Raw genomic sequence first — 20,354 nt, 5'->3', positions numbered from 1 at the left:
TTATCAATGACTTATTAAGTTTATAATTTTTTTTAGGATAAGTATTTTTAAACTGTATAGACAGTTACCTATTCATTGTAGATCTTATCTACTACAATTATGTAATGTTACTGACAATAAATTTTGATTTCTGATCAAAACAAATTTTCTGAAATAAACCAATTAAAATTAATAAGAAAACTGTGACTGTCTATTTATATAATCATCGATTTAAATGCATTTATTATGCATATTTATATATTACAGAAAGTAATCAGTTTTTGTATGGAAGTGCTACATTAGTAAAAATGTGTATTATGTTTAATACAGCTTTCAGATTAAGAAAAAATAATTCAAATTAGGTTATTTCATTTAAATTTGGTTTACAATCCACTAAGTTTTTATTAATACATTATTAAGCTTCAAAATGTTTTTAACCAAACGTAAAATACAAAAAGATATAATAAAGTTAAATCGAGTTGCTGTTCCCGCCAATGGGAAATGAAGAGAAAAATGGCCGCATCGAAACAACGCGGGAGAGAACAGTTCAGTATTAATCCGCTAGGTCGCGCCGAGAGATATTTTGATTTTCGAAGCAACAACAGTCCGTCCGCCATGCTAAAGTGGGTAAGCAGTTGAGGAAAATCATGATGTGGCAAGAAGTGAATTAGTAAACAAAACATTGACAAGAGTGTTTGTATATTAACCAAAGTTATGTTTTTACAATGTGATATGTGTAAAGTGAGAAAATTGACGTGACATCGACTAGTGAATGTTGGTGGATAATCGCAACAAACCGCGTTTTGTTTTCTACCGACGTAACAGCTCGTCTTATTACGTTTGTGTATTTTCCTCCGCGGATACGACTTTCTCCTTTTATTTTAACGGTACGAATGCTTTTATCAGCAGTGAAATGAAATAAAATGAATAGCGTTGTATTTCTATTTATTGTATAATTCTTTAAAATATTGTAGCCTTCAACATTATGTGTGAAATGAGCCCTAATAGTTAGCATGACGTTTGAAAATAGTACTGGCTTATATGAGATGTCAACTTTATAGGCTATGAAGCTGAGACCTCTTATCTCTTTACACGTAGCATAAAGAACGTTTCCATTTTCGGTTTAAAATTTAAAATGTTCTAGAAGACACGAATAATACATTTACAACACAATAGTTATATTGATTTTGTAACATTGTGAAATTTACCCAAGGACTTGAACATAGCCTAAACAGATGTAGCACTAATGAAAATCAACCACTAGTGATACAATCCACACTGATAACCTTTGAACTTAACCAATTAATATATCTTTTGTTTTCTAACACAGTTTTAACCTCAATTATGCAATGAATCCAATAATATAGGCTAGTATAATAATTAGTCAATCTAACCTTAAAGTTTATTGAGCATTTACAAGCATCTAGATTAAAATATAGGCTTCTGGGATTGAGTGATCAGTTTAATTTTGTAATTGATCACATATGCTTATAAATTATAGTAAATTATTAGTGTGTTAATTAAAAATTCTATATGATGTTTACCATTTCGGTAGGATACTAGTTTACAGGACCCATTTAGCATTTTTGTTAATATTTCAAAAGGAAAGTGTTTATTACCTTATGATAGCATTATAATTAAAATGCCTATGTGAGGAAATGCCTAAAAAGAAAATTCTCCCTTAAGGTAGAAAATCTCTTGGATAGGATATTATGACCTCAGGTGGGGCAGTAGGGTATTGTTCTAAGTTAAGGCCTTGGGTAAACGTGAAGTCACGTAGTTACTTTAGGGAAGATTTTTCTTAGTTTCATGTACAAACTAACATTTTGTACTATTAGGCTCCATACTCATATTTTATGAACATATATGAGAAGGTTGAACAGAGTATAATAAGCGATGTTGGTTTTTATACAGCTTAGTATGATCATAGGTACTTGAATACGACAACTATTATTCAAAATCAATGTAGCTATCTAAAACATTAAGTAAAAATCCTGTTTGAAAGTAAAATAGGCCTAATCATTCATTTAAATAATAAACAAACCATAACTACAAAACAAACAATTAGGACAGGAAATAGGAAAATTTTGTAAACTAATTGTACATTCTCTCCTGAATGGCCAACACTTATTATTATGTAACAACGTCATTTTGTTTAATTTCCTAGTTACTGCCATTTTTATTTAAATGAAGTGGTTTTCAATAAAGTATATTTACAATCTGAAACAGTTGGTAAAGGTCATTTAAGGTAATTGTTTAGATTAAATAATTGGCACTGGTTGATTGTATCATGGTTGTATTTGCGTGATATAATTTCTTAATGTCGACTTGAAAATCAGGTCCGCTTATCGTACTCAACCTGAGAATGTTTACTGTTAGCCTACCTTGCACCTTGTTTATCCTGTAGACTTCCGATAGAGAACTAGAAACAACTGCTTGTTCTTCTCATATGGAAGTTTTGAATATAAGTTGTAATTTCTTATGATTACTTATTTGAAAGGGGTATGATTTGTTTGTCCAAAATATTGATCTGATGTGTAAAAATAATTTTTGAACATGAAAATACTTTAAATCGTACTTGAAATTATTAACATTATTTATAGTTTTAATTCAGTTTAGTAGTTGATGAACATTTTCCTCCATAAATATTTTGGGGTTTCATTGTACATTTTTGAGGTTATGTTCAGAAAATTCTTTTAACTCTTGCGCTATTCTGGTGAAGTTAAGTTTCCTACTATAGTATAATGGGACTCTAAACCATAAAACCCACCAAAAGGGGGAAGTAATTAAAGTAACCTTGCTTAATAGTAGATCTATAGGATTTAAATGTAAGTTATAACACTAAAATTAAAAAGCACTCCTAATATAGCATCACATTAAAATTTTATTTTATTTTGGTTTAAAACTCAGCAATAATTTTTGTAACAACACATTAAAATGTGTGGATTATATGACCTAAAACCATTTTTACAGTATGTTTCCTGTAGTACATTTTAATTTCCACAACAAATTTGTAGCTAGGTGTTCACAAATGACATACAATAGAAAAATAACATGTATGAAATTTAGGTTATATGCCTATCCCAAATAGCCTATTGATCCAGGCCACTCAATCGTACATGATCAGACCTTCTAGAACTTTGGAAAATATTAACTTACGTTTAACGTCATGGAATAACTTAGTTGGACAAAACGGTAATGCTCAGTAAAGAAATCAAGTTTTAAACAACAGTTTTTTTCTTTTTCTTATTCTTATGACTTCAAATTCAATTATAACGGGTGCTTAATACTGTAGATATAACTTATATGAAAAAGGGATTTTGCTTTCATTTTGATATACATATACAAATAGCTGCTCGTGCATAGTTTTAAATCTTGTTAACATGACTAATTTAAAAATTAATTATGATAAGTTAATTCTTTACTAAAATTAATTTCACACAGTTACAGATTTCTATTTTTAAAACCAAACCAAGGTTAGGCCTAGGTAATCCTACGAGATCCAAATTACTTTATTTTTAAAACTTAAAAGAATTATTTTTTAATATAGTGGGAATAAAAATAACCAAATTACTTTACAAAGTTGTCATGTTAAAAAATTTCTTTACAGGCAAAGTAAATTATTCCGACTTAGTCTATTTTATTTGATTTACCTTATTTTGGTAAATTACTACAATGCTATTTCTACAATAAAAACATGATGTGTATCAAAGGATATAATTAAATTGTGAATTATTCATACAGATTTAAGTTATATTAGGCAATAAAAATAACCTAATTTCATTTACTAATTTTTTTTCACATCATTAGCCGCCATTTTAAAAACTTATAGAAAAGACTATGGTGTTGCACTATTTACATTTTGTTTACTAGACAACGATAATCAATTATGCCCAGTAAAAATAATATCCTACTATAAAGTAGTATAACAATTAATCTTCTTTTGTTATAAAACAACTTTTAAGAACTAAATTACATTACTTTAGCTAGACATAAAACCATAATTAGATTAACTTCGTTTATACAACCAACAGTATGCAGTGGAAAACACAATGATGATTATTACATTTATGTAAGTATAACTCAGAGGAATCATACTGGAAATGAAACTAATATTTCAATGTGAGAGGTCAAAACAAAATCACAATACTGTCGAAAGGTGAAAGTGAATTATTATAAACATGTGTGTAGTCTGTCATTTGATAAAAGTCCTTTAGTTTCAGTAGGTGTTATAATGTTGGTTATTGAAAGAATCTATAATTAGCGACATGACATAATATGTTTTAAATATTTCTAAATTTGCATGAATAAAGAATAGTCAACATTCTCATATGCAAATATTTGAAACATAATCTACATGAGCTTTTATATATAAAACCAAATACCTAATAACCAATTAGTAATGTAAAGAGCTTCTGAAGCAGAATCACCTTGTATATTTATAAAAAATATATTTAGCTAGCCTCATTTTAATCTTTCCAAATTAAATATATAGACAAAATTGAAATTTTGGTCATGTATATTCCACTTTAGGAAACAAAAATTTGTTACAAAATATTAAAATAATCATTACTTTTGAGTCTAGTTTTCCTTATAACAATTTATTAAATCCATGTCTGTATAAACTACAGTTAGTTGGTTATAGTTACATTTTCATACAAGATGTCCCACAAAAAATATCAATTTTCTTAAGACTTGGGAACTTTCGCTCAAAATCTTTACACACAAAAAATATACGTAAAGGATACACAGTTTTGACGATAAATATTCAAAATAGGTTTCTTTGAGGATGTTTATGTAGTAATACAGTTAATAGTTAAAACTGCATTTTGGTAAAGTAAGTGTCAGCAAATTAAGGTTTTTATTTATAAAAAGAATTTCAATTTTGTTCATAAGAAGAGTAGACTACTACTCATTAGGTATTAGTTTTATTATTTTCCTGAAATAGACATCTTCAATATTACGTTAAGATCCATAAGGATTTGATTTTTCAAAATAATGTTTTATACCAAGTTTTTATTTGAACAAAAATCCATTTATCATGTCATCCAATATAGTGAGGCCATAATTGAATGATTTGAAGTCACTCATTTGATGGGGCACTAATTTTCATATTATATATTATTAACATCATCATATTTAGCCTACTTGAATGTCTTTACTCTGCTTAAAAAATTAACTATTGCTAATATAATTTTATGTAACTTGACATAAAATGCAACATTTGAAGTAGGGTAGCGTTAGTTATTTGCAAGAACCAATCATACATTAATGTGTTTCTTTTCATTAATACAGTCATAATGAAAGGGAAATAACTTCAGTAAGTTGATGTTCCATATTATGTTCTGTGACTACAAATAGTTAAAATTATTATATAAAAAAATAGTGAGAATGATGGTAAATTATACTAATGGTACAAAACAAGATTCCAAAATACTATACTCTAATCATTTAAAGATTTATTTAGGCCTATTTTCAGATAATCATGATAGGTGTGTATTGTTGTGTAGGCCTATATCATCATGAAAATTAATGTTTAACAGTTTAAAAACTCAAAATAGTATTAAAAGGCTAAATTTGGGTAAGATTACTCAAATTATAGTGTTAAATAATGTTGTAGTGAAAAACCATCGATGTCGAGAGAAGAGAGCATCTAAACAGTAATATAACAAGGTTTTTCATTGTAACAAATTGTTTTAATTGAAATTTGATTGATTGATGGAATATATTTTTTATGTAGCAGTATTTAGAAGTATTTAACTGAATTTCTGTTTAAAATCAGCTGTTGACTGAAGATGGTTCTATACAGCAAGGCCGAAATAGTTTTAGAATGGTGTTTTAATGTGATGTGAACTGGAAATTTTAATGTTAGTAATGTTACTTATGAGTAGGCCTAAAAACTAAAAGTTATTTACCACCCATATTATTAGATAATTCAATTAATTACCATGATAAAGAGTTAATTAATTTCCATATCTGGTAAAAATGTACCCATTGAAAGTAAACTAAATATCACAGGTCTTCTGACAATAAATTTAACTTTCTCTCCTTACAAAAGCTTGGCATGATGGGACTAAACTTCTCAGATTAAGCTGATTACTCCACTGTGCATTACCACTTCCTATCAGATAATCCCTTTGGTAAATAATAAATGGCCTAAATTAAAATGATCAAAAGAAGATTAATGTGACTGATAATATTTTATAAGCAGTCATTCACGCTAATCTGAATTTCTTTTAAACAAGGTATCATGACAAATTTTATCTCAGTGAAAATATTTTTGAGAAATGAATACTACAAAGAGGATTATGATGGTATATTACATTTTCTGTTAGAGCTTTAAGGGTTGTACATAGCAATTAGAAATAAACTATAAGCTAAGAGTTTTAAATTTTCCTAACTTTAAAGGCTCAGGCAAAGTATTATTGCTACAATATAAATGTAAAACTGTATTCTGCAGACAAGCCTAAACTACTAAAGTATAGTATTATAAAGACAATAAAATAATAAACACATTCAGAGGAGGATAACGAAAGATAATGTAAACTTCATAGTAGGTTAACGAGTTATTTAAAAATAGAGACATTTTTTTTTTTTTAATACATACAATGTTGCTTGTATTAGTCTTTTATGTGGTTTTTGTGTTACTTTAGTTCCTTATTTCAATGAATATAAACAACCAATTAATAAAGTACTATACCTTTATTGCATGCTGTATGTAAAACTAACCAGCATAATTATTTCAGATTAAATTAGGATTTAGGATCCATTAGAATCATTGCAAACCATTCTGGAAATATTGATTCTTTAACAAGTATACACTTTAATACAACTAATAATACATTTAGTCAAATACAACAGTCTTTCTATAATAAATTATACTTCACAAAAAGACATAATACAATATTCAAGCTTGTTTGAAAAGCTAATCTGTCAATAGCATACGGTATGCCATGCTGGAACTTACTATGTTCAGTTTATTTTATTGGATTTTTCCATGATCAAACTAATGTTATTTAGATTTCAGAATGTTACATAAAATCAATGCCATGAATTGCTCTAAACATTACTTACAAATCAAGGTATTAATAACAAAATGTTATTGATTTCTACTCTATTTCCCGTCCCATTTTTTCTCGCTTTACAACCTAGCTGTGAATCCCCTGGTTGATTCCTTTCATTGTTTCTTGATCTAACCAAGGACTCAGTGCTATATCTGACAAAATCACGCCATTGGCTCCACAAAAGATTATAATCTGTTTATTCACCTAAATACAACAGTAGAAAAAGTTAAGTACAACCGCTATATGACATATAATTCAGTACATCAAGCCACCTATGTCTGGCATAATTGAATGAGATTTTTTTCTGGTCATTCATCATTGTAGTTTAAAATAAAACTGTGTAATTCCTGGACTAAAAGGTAGAGTACACAGAATTTTTTTTATAATTAATATTTCGCACTTGGTAGGAAAATTTAAAATAGTGTAAATGACAGAAAATTAAAGAACTTTTCAACTTTAATCAATTATATGTGCTTTAAGCTTTTCTAAATAAAAATTTAATTTTTGATTATGGTAACACATGTTTACAGATATATGTTAGTTGATGGATGGTTAATAGAACAATTGGATATAACATAGTTGTTTACTATCAGAATGTGACTAGAGAGATTTTGTAATGCTGGAATGCTAAAACAAGCATCCCAAATCTTTCAGATGCAGTTTTATTTGCATTCAGTATATACCTAAAAATTCCATTTAAACTAAATTTCAATATGGTACCTTTAATAATTTTGTGTCTTCTACTAGCTAAACAAGTTAAATTTTCGACTAAAATATACAGTTGTCATGTCAAGATAATTGTTTGTGAATGAATTATTTATTGTTTACATCTACAAGACAAAGTTATTTATGAGTTTAAAATAATAGAAATTTTTAGTAATGATATTCCTAAACTATAACACAATTTTATGTTGTGTTGATTCCAAAATGCCAAAAATGTAGACTATTACATATTATGCTGTTTAAAGAAAGTCACATTTAAAATAGAAGGGTTTTATATTAACACTATAACTAATTTATTGCTATTATAAGTTTTCAACAATAATTCTGTAATAGCTTAACAGACAATTTAAGAATAATCCAATAAAAAAAGAATACAGTTAAAATTATTAGTATTTTAGCAGATTTACTATGTCCTTGGTAGATATTTCAAGACCTAACACTATTGTGTCAGTTTTAACATTGTTATGTAGAAATACTATTATATTTTATTCTAAATGTGTGAGAAAAAATAATACAATTGTTCCTTTCGTTATATTTGCCGCCACGTTAGAGAATTTGCACATTATGAAATGTAGGTCTAGCTAGTGCTAGACACAATAAATATTATTTTGATCACCACCATAAAAAAAAACAGCAAATAGTGAGAAACAAACAGTCGAACAGTAAAGTATTGATCGCCGTGGCAAAACGATCCCTTCTAATTGATCCGACTCCTGAACTGAACAGCTATGAATATCATCTTATGTACTTTTCTCAGAGAACCTTAATAATAATTATTCTCACCAGTCAAGATGTTAAGGCCCAAAATTACGTAGAACCCAGCAATCAAAAGCGATCTGACTTCTACGTTTAGGGTGGCTGCATGACTGATTCATAGCTGCTTATGCCATCTTGTTGTCTTATACAAATAGTTAGTTGTCTTAAGAATCTCAATAGTAATTCCTCTCAAAAGTCAACATGTTAGGCTCAATGCCTAAACTACTTAATGGAAGAAATCAAATGCCATCCTAGTTGACTTAGGACAAAGGAAATGTTATGATTTGACAGAAATGATCAAAGCTATATACTATAATTCATCCTCGTATACAAATGTTTCATATTTCTGTCAACAAATTAATATACTGAAATTTAAAATATTTCATGTAACTTATGGTCATTTTATTTCAATTTATTAATAACCTCCAAAAGTTTACTTAATTATAAATAGCTAAAAAGCACCACTGTCTTTTGTTGGAAAATGGGAGAGAGAAAGCAAGATGGCAGATCAGTTCAGTAGTTTAACATTATTAAAGAAAAATGCACAAGTCGTATTTACAACGTAAAAAGTATTTTAGACGTCACATTTTCTGGTAAACTATATTTTACTAGACTTTTTAAACACATTCAAAAGTAACTAACTTTTTTGATATAATCTCTGATATCTTGATATCTGAACTTCTATCTCTTCACTAAACGGGCAAAATTGTACATTTGGGTTATTTAATATGATTGTTAGATGTTTGTTTTCAATACTAGTAAATGTTTAATCTTCAATATAGTACTTTTCATATTTTTAGTCTCTACACACTTCTTTTAAATTACTGTTGTTAAAAAAAATTTGGCCTAAACGTAGACTATTGAACAAAGATAATTTTCACTTTTTACTATAATATAATAATATCTTATTTAAGTTCTGTTATTCTCCTATTCATCTCCAAAGTGGATTGTAACATATGAACAGTCTATGAACATTTTTTTCTTTATTCTTCTTTAAATCTACTTGTGACATCTGTCTCTATAACTTTCCTAGTGCTTTAACATTGTGTAATCACCGCACACATCTCTAACAAGATATTTAAAAACAAACAGTCAGCTAGCTGTAACCTTATATTAAATAAAGAAAAAGAAAACCAATACATTATACAATCTATAAACTGCTATATTCGTTGAATAAGTACTAAACATACAATACATCTGCATCTAATATGCTTTAGGAAGATACATTCATTTCTTTTGGATTGATAAATACTTAAATGATTTTGTAATAGTATTTTTTATGAATACATGTTTTTTATTAGTTTAAATTGTTTATAATGAATATTACGACAAATTTACATTTTATTTTAAAAACTTATTAATACACAAATGTTTTGGCCTTTCAAAATTTCTTTTACCTACAATTAATTAACACCTTCTTGGAGAAATAAATATAGGTAAGCCTTAATTTATTTATTTACTTTAACACTTAAAGTAAGTGGACAAATATTTCTAAACTGAACCAAAATCACAGGAATAAACAATTATATGAACATGTAACAGAGACAAAATAACCAGAAACCTATACAAATCACAAAATTTAGCCCAGAGTAACCAAAATAGAGTTTTTTTTTTCTTTTCACATTTAGTGATACCAGTGACAAAGGCTTCAAAGGTACACCGTTATGTGAAAGCTGTGTGTTAATGCCTTTTGTCCGAATGGTAAAAAACACAGGTTGAGTGAAATACCGCCACCTTGAATTTGCATATCATTTACATCTCTTTACAAGCTAAAATATTACTTACAGTTGAAACAGTTATTTCTTTGAACAAAATAGAATGTTTCAAACTAATAACCTGTTATTAGTTATACATATATTTTAAAACATGTTTATTATTTAGTATTTATCAACAATTTAGTTACATACTAAACTATTTCTTTGGTTTTTTTCACAGCTAAATTATTAAATCAGTGATTTAATAAATAAAGATTAATAAAGTTGTAATGTAATTTGTCTTCAGGAATTACAGGAAACAACATAATATAAATTTCTTTACCAGAAAATAAGCAGAATAAGTACAAAGAATTTTAAAAATTTTCAAAATACATTTTGTAACATGGAAGAAGGGTCTAATAATTATCAAATACAGAACGTTCTACAGAGCCAAGAAATGTTACAATGCCATTCATTACAGCTCAAGAGATAAGATGGTTGATTCGATATTGTTGTCATTGTTCAATCATACAATTAATAGTCTGGTTTATTGTGCTCAAGCTATATAGAAAATAAAATTAAAAAATTTGTCTAACACACAATAAAAAGAAATCATGTGAAGCAGATGATAGGTATGCAAAATTAAACTGGAAATATAAAAATATTTTCATTTATTTATCTTTGCAATTACTTTATTAAGTTGATTCGTTTTTAATCAGTAGATTATCTATGCTTTTCCCTTTTCTGTAATTATTGTTTCCTTTGGACATTAATTTGTTTTTTTTTTTCAAAAGTTCAGGACCAAAATTGGTACTTTTGTTAACACATCAGTAATTTTGATTAAAAACGAATAGAACACTACATTATTGATCAATTTGTTCGATGTCTAAGGAAAAATTTTAGACATCGAACAAATTGATCAATAATGTAGTGTTCTATAACACATTCCATATCTTATCCCCTTTTTGTTTTTTTTTTAATGATGGCATAAGCTCATGCTATAGTATTTATAACATATATTTTTTCACCCAATAATAAATGACAGAAACAGTTAAAGTCATAGATGTGAAATAAATCTATGAAGAAGAAAAAATAAATTTATTCATAATGCTTACCTGAAAATGTTTTTATACAACTGATAAGACACAAAACTCCTTTACCAATTTTGTTTCCTAATCCTTTCTTATCTCACTTTATTAGAGTAGCCTGTGGTCTTTAATGAGATTGTTTTTATAATCATTTTACTTAGTGACAGAAAAATTACAGCATATCCTTCTTTAAATTAATATCTTCTTCTTTTCATAACAGATGATGGAATCAACCCTCAAGGATCTGGAGGAGTTGACCCTGTGTGGCTATTGCAAACAGAAGTTCAATGAGCACGACATGGTTCCCAAGCTGCTAAGCTGTAAACACTATTACTGTCTCAATTGCGTGCAAACATCTATGATCAAAGGAAGAGAGGTAATTATCTAAACTGCACTTTATAACTGAATCATATTTTCAAATAAACATAATTACTAGAAAGGTAGGCACTTTTATAATGCAACACACTTATTCCTCAGGTGTTCTGTGTAACCTGCTGGAAACGCACTGAACTATTAGACCAAGGGCCTGAGACGCTGCCTACCTACAACCCTATTCTCGTGCTGTGCAACAACTTCAACGCAATCAAACTGGGTGCATCGGCTGCTGTAGGTAGTGCAACCACTAAACCGCCTGATAAGGGAAAAGTAAGTAGCTGAGGTTCCAAAATGACTACTTTTGAAAGTTTTATCACTGCATGATATGATGAGTACAAAGGGTGTTTATCATTTACAGATATTGCAAAGTGAGAATTGTCACACACACGGGATGCCACTTGCCCTATGGTGTCACACGTGTTGCAATGCGATGTGTCGAGCCTGTGCAAGCCAGACGGACCATCCTGGTCATCAAATCAAGAGTCAAGTCGAAGCGAAAGAACAGCTGGTTTCTGAAGTGAGTTAAAAAGTCAAAGAAATGAGTTTTGTACTTTATTAAGTTTAAATTACTAAACATATTCAGAACATTATTTTACATATTACACTTTTTCATAGGTCCAATGCGAATTGATGGCGGTAAACAAGATGCTAACGGACATCCAAAGACTAGCTATTCAACAGCGCCAGTTCCTGCTAAAAGTACTGGAAGCCTGCATCACACTCAAGACGCATGTTGAGACAGACCTGCAGAGCGGGTGGTCTCATGTCCCAGAAGTGGCGGAAGCACGTGAAACTTTAAGCAAAGCCAGAATTGGACTGTCACATTTAGAGAATCCTGGAGAGGCTCAGTCTCTCTTCAGCACTCTCTCACTGGAGAAACAACGTTTACAAGCCAAATACCAGGAAATGGTTTTGCAATGTCAGCTGGACGATCTAATCGGAAATTCTGGCGTTGTCTTTGATTTCCCACTTTTGAAACAAGCACTGGCCAACATCCACGCAAATATTCATGCACTCGACTCACCCGTTAGTCAGCCCTCAAACCGTAACCATGTCGCTGCCTCGCACAATCCAATTCTATTTCTTGCAAACTATTGTATGTCCCAGCTCTACTCACGTCACGTCCTCTCCAAGCAGCAACAACAACAGCACCTTCAGCACAACGGAACTGTTGAGTATGTCGTCAAGCCACCGCAACCCACCTTCGTCCATCCGGAACCAATTGGAACCATTGTAGCTGTGCAGTCACCACAGCAATCTGTTGTCACATTGAATGTGAGACCGCCAAGCCCTTACCCACTTTATTTCTTCAACATCGAAGTCAACGGAACACCTCACGGACGTATGGTCATAGAGACGCGCCCCGATGCGGCGCCCAAAATGGCTAGGAATTTCGCTGTCCTTACCACCGGTGAAATGGGCTACAGCTACAAGGGCTGTGCAATATTCCAGTGTTGGGAAGGCGAATCTGTCATCACTGGTGATTTCGAGTTAAACAACGGTCGTGGAGGGAGGTCGATCTATGAGGAAGGCTACTTTATGCCAGATGACACAAAGTTTCCTGCAGTGCGAGGTGCGGTTGGGATGCGGCGAACTCAGAAAAGGCATGATAACCTCGGTATGGTTGGCTCACAGTTTCGTTGTATTCTGCAAGAGATGAGAGGCTTCACAGCTATATTCGGACATATAGTTGAGGGGTTGGAACTAATTGAGAAGATCTCTACGTTTGGCGACCAAACAGGAAAACCAACCAAGAACGTTGTCATCACCAACTGCGGGAAACTCTGAGAGTCAGGGTGACACGTTCGTTCGAGCGAAAGCGGATGAGAATTTTATTTCATAACATTTTTTTGGGGGTTCATTTTATTTTCTCTTTAATAGGTAGTTTACTTCACCCCACATTTATGATTATCATTATATATGTACTATTTTAGATATTTTGGTTACTATTGATTTTGGTTTGCAAGTGAAAACCTCATTTTGTTATAGTAAATAATCTATATTACAGCTTATATATATACACGGTGGGTCACACTGTTTTAAGTTTTACCTTGGGGATCAACGGATTTATTGTATATATATATATGAACCACTCGGTGTGGAATGCTTCACCCTTGCTTTATATTATTATATTAGTATAGTGCTACCGAATTGTGGTACTCTAATCGATGTGTATCTTTCGATGTGTTCCAAAAGCGAGTTTTGATCTCAAAAATTTCTTGCTTTCTCAGTACCCTCGATGTGACTCTTATGGCCTAACAGTACCCAGAAAGTATATTTTGGAATTTCGATTGAATAGTTATAGTGTATAGACTTATTTTTCCATAATCGGTGGAACATATTCTCATAGCTTAGCGTATTTCAGATATATCGAACCAAAAGGTCTAAGAAGGGAGAGGTTATAATGTACAAAGAGAAAATATTTTTCGATACATTCGACAATTCTTTTTGAGACTCCGATATTTTTTTAAAACCGCACGCAAATGAGAGAGATTCTTTCACCGAAAATATTTTCTACTTTCGAACGATGAACGTCAACTCGTATAGCACAACGAAGCGTAAATGTTTTCATAAGCTGGTTTCGAGACTAACACATGGGGAAATTCGTTGTACATTTTTTCGTTTCCTTTCGATTGTACATGACCACCGAAACAGTTTTCTTGATGGAGAACGAATATATTTTCTCTAGTGGACTAGGTTAGTGTTAAGATTAAGGTTCGCCATAATTATCTGCCCGTAGCCTGTCGTCGTATCCCATTTCCTGTTGATGCGCGCTGTGAGAGGTTTATTTTTGATTATCATCGGAATTGTAAAATACTTTGGTGTCATTCGGGCCGATGTTTTCGCATGTTAGTGTAGTGTAGTAGGTGGGACGATCACCGCCTTGTCTCGTATGTGTAGAAGGCTGTGGCCGTCATCGTTAGTGTAACCAGGCAGTTCTTTTCTTACGTACGGTAAATCGTGTCGAAACTTTTCTGCAATCTTGTCGTAGATTATAAACATATCGGTTTAATTTTCCTTTACCCGTTAAGATCGCGATGTAATGTAATAACGTGAACGAGAAAGCTTTTCTACCTGTAAACTGTGTGCCACATAGATATACCTTGCTTGTACCCGGACGTACATTCGTAGCAATGTATATATATGCGGGTGCCCAGTACGTTTTGATTTGTCGCCCTTTCGTAAGAACAAACAAATATATATATTTTCGTCAGATAATTTTTTACTTGTAGGTGAATGCTAGATAATTCTTGAGAACCGATCATTGTAAGGAATCATATGAAATGTTTATTCATATATGTTAGAAAGCGTTAATAAAGAAAGTTATCGTTATTATTTTTCCAATTTCTTAACCCTTTAAAATACATGGAAATTGTCTGGACTATTGATACACTCCTTATATTTCATTTAAAGAAATAAAATATAAACGTTTTCAAAACTAGTTTTATTAATAATATACTTATAAATCATGGAATTTGAAATCACTTGTAATAACACACTTTAACATCAAAACTCATAATTTAAATACATTGTTTCAAATATGAAAACAATAATGTTACATAACAAATTGTTTGGTGTATAATATAATTAAAACATTTTAACAGTACATGCATAATTCAGGCTTGTGTATCAAAACCCATAGGTCCAGTAAAAAATGACTAAAACTGCATAAAAATTGGAAAAATTTAACTGTACCTATCCCATTGTTGAAATGATTTCAACTAAGAAAAATTGTTAATAATTAAAAATATTAAAATAATGACCAGCAAATGTAGTTTATTGTGCCTTATATAATTGCCAAATGAATTGTGACAAATTTCATTTAAATTAAATTAATTCAGTTTACTTCACAAACATTGAGACGCAAATGTTCTGATCACATTTCTTAAAACAAATTCCGTTCCGGTGTAATTTTTAAAGAAAGTAAAGTATTTTTAAATAATAATATTTCTGTATATCACCTGTTACAAGAGCAAGTAAAACGTCCACCTTTGTTTAGTATTCTACTAATGTTGAGAGATAAAACGTATTGGCAATGTTATGCGGATGTACGTTACAATAGTTTTACATCATATTCATTTTAGTGGTATTAACGCTAAGAAAGTGATGAGCTTGTAAAGGGTCTTGCTGTTGTAACATAGAAATCTTGCCATTTACATAGGACAGTGTAAAGTATACAATACTATTAGAGCTAAGCATGATGAAAAAAGCTTAGAACAGAAGCACTCAGTTTTTCTTTTAACTTTGTAATCTTTCATTGGGCTTAAGTGGAAGAAAGGTCTAGTAAAGTACATCACAGCCTTTTTCAAATGATGTAAATATAGCATGAACTAATTACCAATGATTATTTTAAATTTTTAAGTTTCAACAACATAAACATTTATATATTTTATTTTGAATTATATTAATGAACTGTATTAAAACTAATGAAGTTTTCATCCAAAAGCAGTCAAAATTAGAAGAAAACAAATTTTAATTCAGTTGTTATAAAAATTAAATTTCAACTACGAATACTCCTAGTTTTTTATAACAGGTACATACACATGTGTGCGCACGAGTGTATGCATGTGCGTTTGTGATTAATTTACTAACTATCCAAATTTATAATTAGTTCAACAGTTAAATACTATTTTATAACAAAACCAATACAATTTCGTGATAATCATTGACACTAAATAGTTTGAAAAGGTAACAATAATATTTATTGAAAATTTCCACTTATGTATATTTTAATATAAAACCAATAACGAATTTATATTATTATATATAAAAAACTATATAAACTTTATTTAATATTGAAAAATCAATGTATAAAAAAGTCATTCCTAAATTTTATTTTCTCAACAATATTTATAAACTTTAAGACCTATTTTACACCACTTAAGTCCACCAATAGTACAATACTACAGTGCTGTACTTATTATATGACATGCAGATTTTTGGAAAACAGTATTAGTATGATATTTAACTAATTTACAAACATTAATTGGCACTTAATGGTTTTTTATTTAAAGCTGATTTCCGATGTATAGCAGCAGCCTAATGTGTGAGGGACATTCCAGTGACAGTTTTCTGTAGTCACTTCTCCTTGAATAAATGTTTACTTCTCTGTGTCTCTGATTCTCGAGAAATAAATGTAATTTCAGTTGACCTCCTGTCTTTCATTTAATGCACCTGTTACGTTCTTGAACGTATTCCATACCTGTTCCATTTCGGTACCTTGATATTCTGTTATCTGTTACAAACTTGAACCGGTATTCCATTCTTGTATCAGTTCTATGTTCAAACAAACTTAGCAACTTCAACATTGGGAAGATTAGTATCATACCTGTTCCATTTTTATTGTTCTTTTACCTATTCTATTCTTGTACCAGTTCCAATTTTGTAATTTTACTGTTCTCGTGCTTCTTATATTTCTAGTATTTATTTTATTTTCATACCTTTAAACATTCAATTTGGTTTCAGTCATTTTGTGTCAGAAGACAGTCATGATCATGGTTGATGACGCATTCAGTACAGATATTGCTTTTGTGATCTTCAGTTGAAACTATTTAAAATAGTTTTGTGTTCTCACTAGACAGAGCACATTTTATCCTAGATTTACGACTTTACTCAAGCTTTTTATTTAGCTATATATCAAATCCATAAGTAAATTAAATCAACAGATTACTCCCACATTCCATAACACGATATATCTTATATTTATTAACATCTGATAGATATTTAAATTGTATTTAACTATTAACTACATACATTTCATTTGAAAACTAAAATGCTTTTAGTTTTTTTTTTTTTTTACTAAGCAAAATATGATTTTAATGTACAATGAGTGCAAAACAGTGGGCCACAAGTGACATGGCTGTTTTTTGGGGCCCTATTATAACAGTGAATAGTTCGTTATTTTATATAATGTAAGCAAATTATGGTACGTGTACATATTATTTTGGACAATTAGCTACTTTTGTACTACGTTTTTAAAAGTGGGTTATGTTAATGTATTTTTAATTTCAGCTACCCTTTAAGACAAGGTAAGAGTACACCATACCATGTGTTGAAATAGTCTTTCTTGAAGTATTATACAAAATTTCAAGTCTAGCTCAATTTATTTTCAAAATATTTTATAGAAAGATGGGCTTTTTGACGCTCAGCCTAATCCCATAGCCAGACATTTGCCACCACTGAACTCTTGTCTTGTCTATGTAGAAATAATTTCATGCACAACTTAACCCTTGATGGGCCTTGGTTAAAACACTCCTTGGCCTGCTGTTTTTGGTTCATTTTGCAATTATTTTTTTTTATATTTATAAAACACAGCAGTTACCTGCGGCTTTTAAACGCAGATTTCAAAATCGAAGGGTGTACCCTTTCTGGTGAAAGCATTTATGATGTAATATTATGATAGAGCCCTATGATATGTTACAAAGAGAAGTAGACATATCAATTACATATTATTCCAGTATTCATGGTTGAGAGACTCAAAATTTAAATAAATTTTTGACTGATTCTATTTTAGATATGTCTCCAAAATCTAATTTGGTCAAAGAGTGTCAACTTCTGTCTGCATAAAGTGCCAAGGTTAGAGTTTGCCTTCTTGTCCCAATGAAAAAACAACTTATATAGTACGACTGAAATGTTACTGCGGTTAAAACAAGTCAGTTCTAGTTGATTAAATTCATGTCCGGTCTAATTTATTTACTTGACCAAGAATTGACATACATATGTTGGTTTTCAAGACCTACTTGGGTTCAAAAAAGGTCTACTACCAGTACTTGTAATCTACCTCTGATCTGAGATATTTTAAGTACTAAAGTTAAAGTTTCTTTTTTTGTCCCAGTGAAGAAAATATATTTACTTATGTAAGATTGGCAAGTTACTATGGTGAAAAAGAGTCAGTCATTTCCAGTCTAATTTATTAGTGGCTCCTCAGTTGAGTTTATGTTGTACCAACCAAGAAACTATACACATACTTGGGTTTTGGAATCCAATTTAGAAAAAAGCGTCTATTTCTGACCTACAATGTTTCTAGTGCTATAAGTGATTGTGATTTTTTGCCCCAATTAAGAAAATGTGCTTAAAAAGACTACTTAGGTCAAATAGCATCTACTTACATCACTAGCATTCTGCTTCTGGTAAAAGGATAGAGTGTGCCATCCCTTTAAATTTCCTTTAACTAAAGTGAAACCGCCATAAATAATGTCAAGGGAGCCAACCAGTTTTAATTACCCCACATGTAAATATTCACAGCTTTTTTCATTAAGTTGGGTTTTATAAAAGCTTTAAAACAGTATTTTCAATACATTAGATGGTTTATTTGCCACTGTTGAAATCTAAAGTAAAAACTGGATAGTAAATTTGTCTTTGCTACTGATCAAGCATTGTGTAAATATTTAATATTTTCAAGAATTTAAATGCAAACAAATGTTTTTGCCTCTTTCGTGAACTTCAGCTGAAAACGTCAACAGCTGTTTTATGTCATTTAACTTTGGATTATGTGTTGTAAATAATATTATTATAACTATTTTCTTAAATTCTTACATATTGCGAGAAACTTTTCTTATTTTTCTCTTCATCAAAACCTTCCTCGGAAAATAACAGATATATTTAAAGAAGAATTAGCTGAATCGGTCCAGCCATTTTTGAGGTTAGTGCTTAGCAACACATTTAGCAATTACATTTTATTTATAAGAATATATACTATTTGCCTAAACCTATTAGTATAGATAGGCTATCATTTTGTCCAGTATAATGTCTAGATTGTACATATATGATAACTACAAATTTGAAATACAAATGGATCTTTCAAGGAAAAATATAGAACATTTTTGATCGTATAAGTTTAAATGTATAAAAGTTTCTAAACTATATAGATACACAAAAATGTAAAGTTTGTTGAATTAGTAAAAAAAAGCAACAGTGTAAAAGTAAAACTTTGTCCAATTATATTTACATTTTTTAAATAAAACTATGCCTTCATAATAATACATATACTATAGCAGATTATTATCTACTCAATCGGATAAATATATAGGAAATAAATTGATTTTACCAAATAAATCCTACTTTAATTCGGTAGAATTTTTAAATTACCATAAAACATCAACAATACATATTTTGCTAATTTTTTCATTTTCAAAGGTAAAGGAAAAATATAAATAATTGTTGTGTACCTTTAGTCTAAATGAATAAACATTTCATAATTTATATCTTTACATAGAAATGTATTTAAGTATTAATATACTATATATAAATTATTGATTATTATAATCAAACGAGAGACAGTTTTTCAAGGGCTGATTTACAGCTGTTAAAATTTTTTCGTAGTTTCTAAATTTTTGCAGCAAAATTGTAATAAATACTTTTGTATAAAGTGAAAATTGGTATTAGGCTTACATTTTTTTATAAATTACATATATAAAAGACTATTTGAAATTAAAACACAGAATTACACAGCTATTGAATAATACAGTACAAATTTATTGATGATGACAAACAGTAGTATTTGAGTGAAATGGTATGTCAATAACCCAAATAATAAAAAACATTATGTACACAACACAACAGGTAGTGCGCACACCCGATGTGAACCAAACCTTGAGTTACAATAACCAAGGTGACGTCAGCACAAACTCTACAAAATGATGAAGTTTGAGAATGCAAAGCGAAAAAAGTACAAA

The 20,354-nt window shown here is 30.0% G+C and overlaps 2 protein-coding genes across 3 annotated transcripts in view; one reads left to right on the top strand and one right to left on the bottom strand.

The window, feature by feature from the left end:
- Positions 1-20,354, bottom strand: part of LOC124354069 (nuclear protein localization protein 4 homolog) — an 85,746-nt gene that overhangs the window by 10,417 nt on the left and 54,975 nt on the right. The window lies entirely within an intron of this gene.
- On the top strand, positions 567-16,830 carry LOC124354070. Its single transcript, XM_046804252.1, has 5 exons — positions 567-866; positions 11,525-11,680; positions 11,782-11,949; positions 12,038-12,196; positions 12,295-16,830. Exons 2-5 carry the CDS (start codon positions 11,525-11,527, stop codon positions 13,465-13,467), a joined length of 1,656 nt encoding a protein of 551 aa, XP_046660208.1. The 5' UTR covers positions 567-866; the 3' UTR covers positions 13,468-16,830.

Source organism: Homalodisca vitripennis, chromosome 2 (assembly GCF_021130785.1).
Source record: "Homalodisca vitripennis isolate AUS2020 chromosome 2, UT_GWSS_2.1, whole genome shotgun sequence".
In the NCBI taxonomy this organism is placed as follows: domain Eukaryota; kingdom Metazoa; phylum Arthropoda; class Insecta; order Hemiptera; family Cicadellidae; genus Homalodisca; species Homalodisca vitripennis.
The sequence above is the reverse complement of the archived record's forward strand: the minus strand, read 5'-3'. Positions and strand labels throughout refer to the sequence as shown.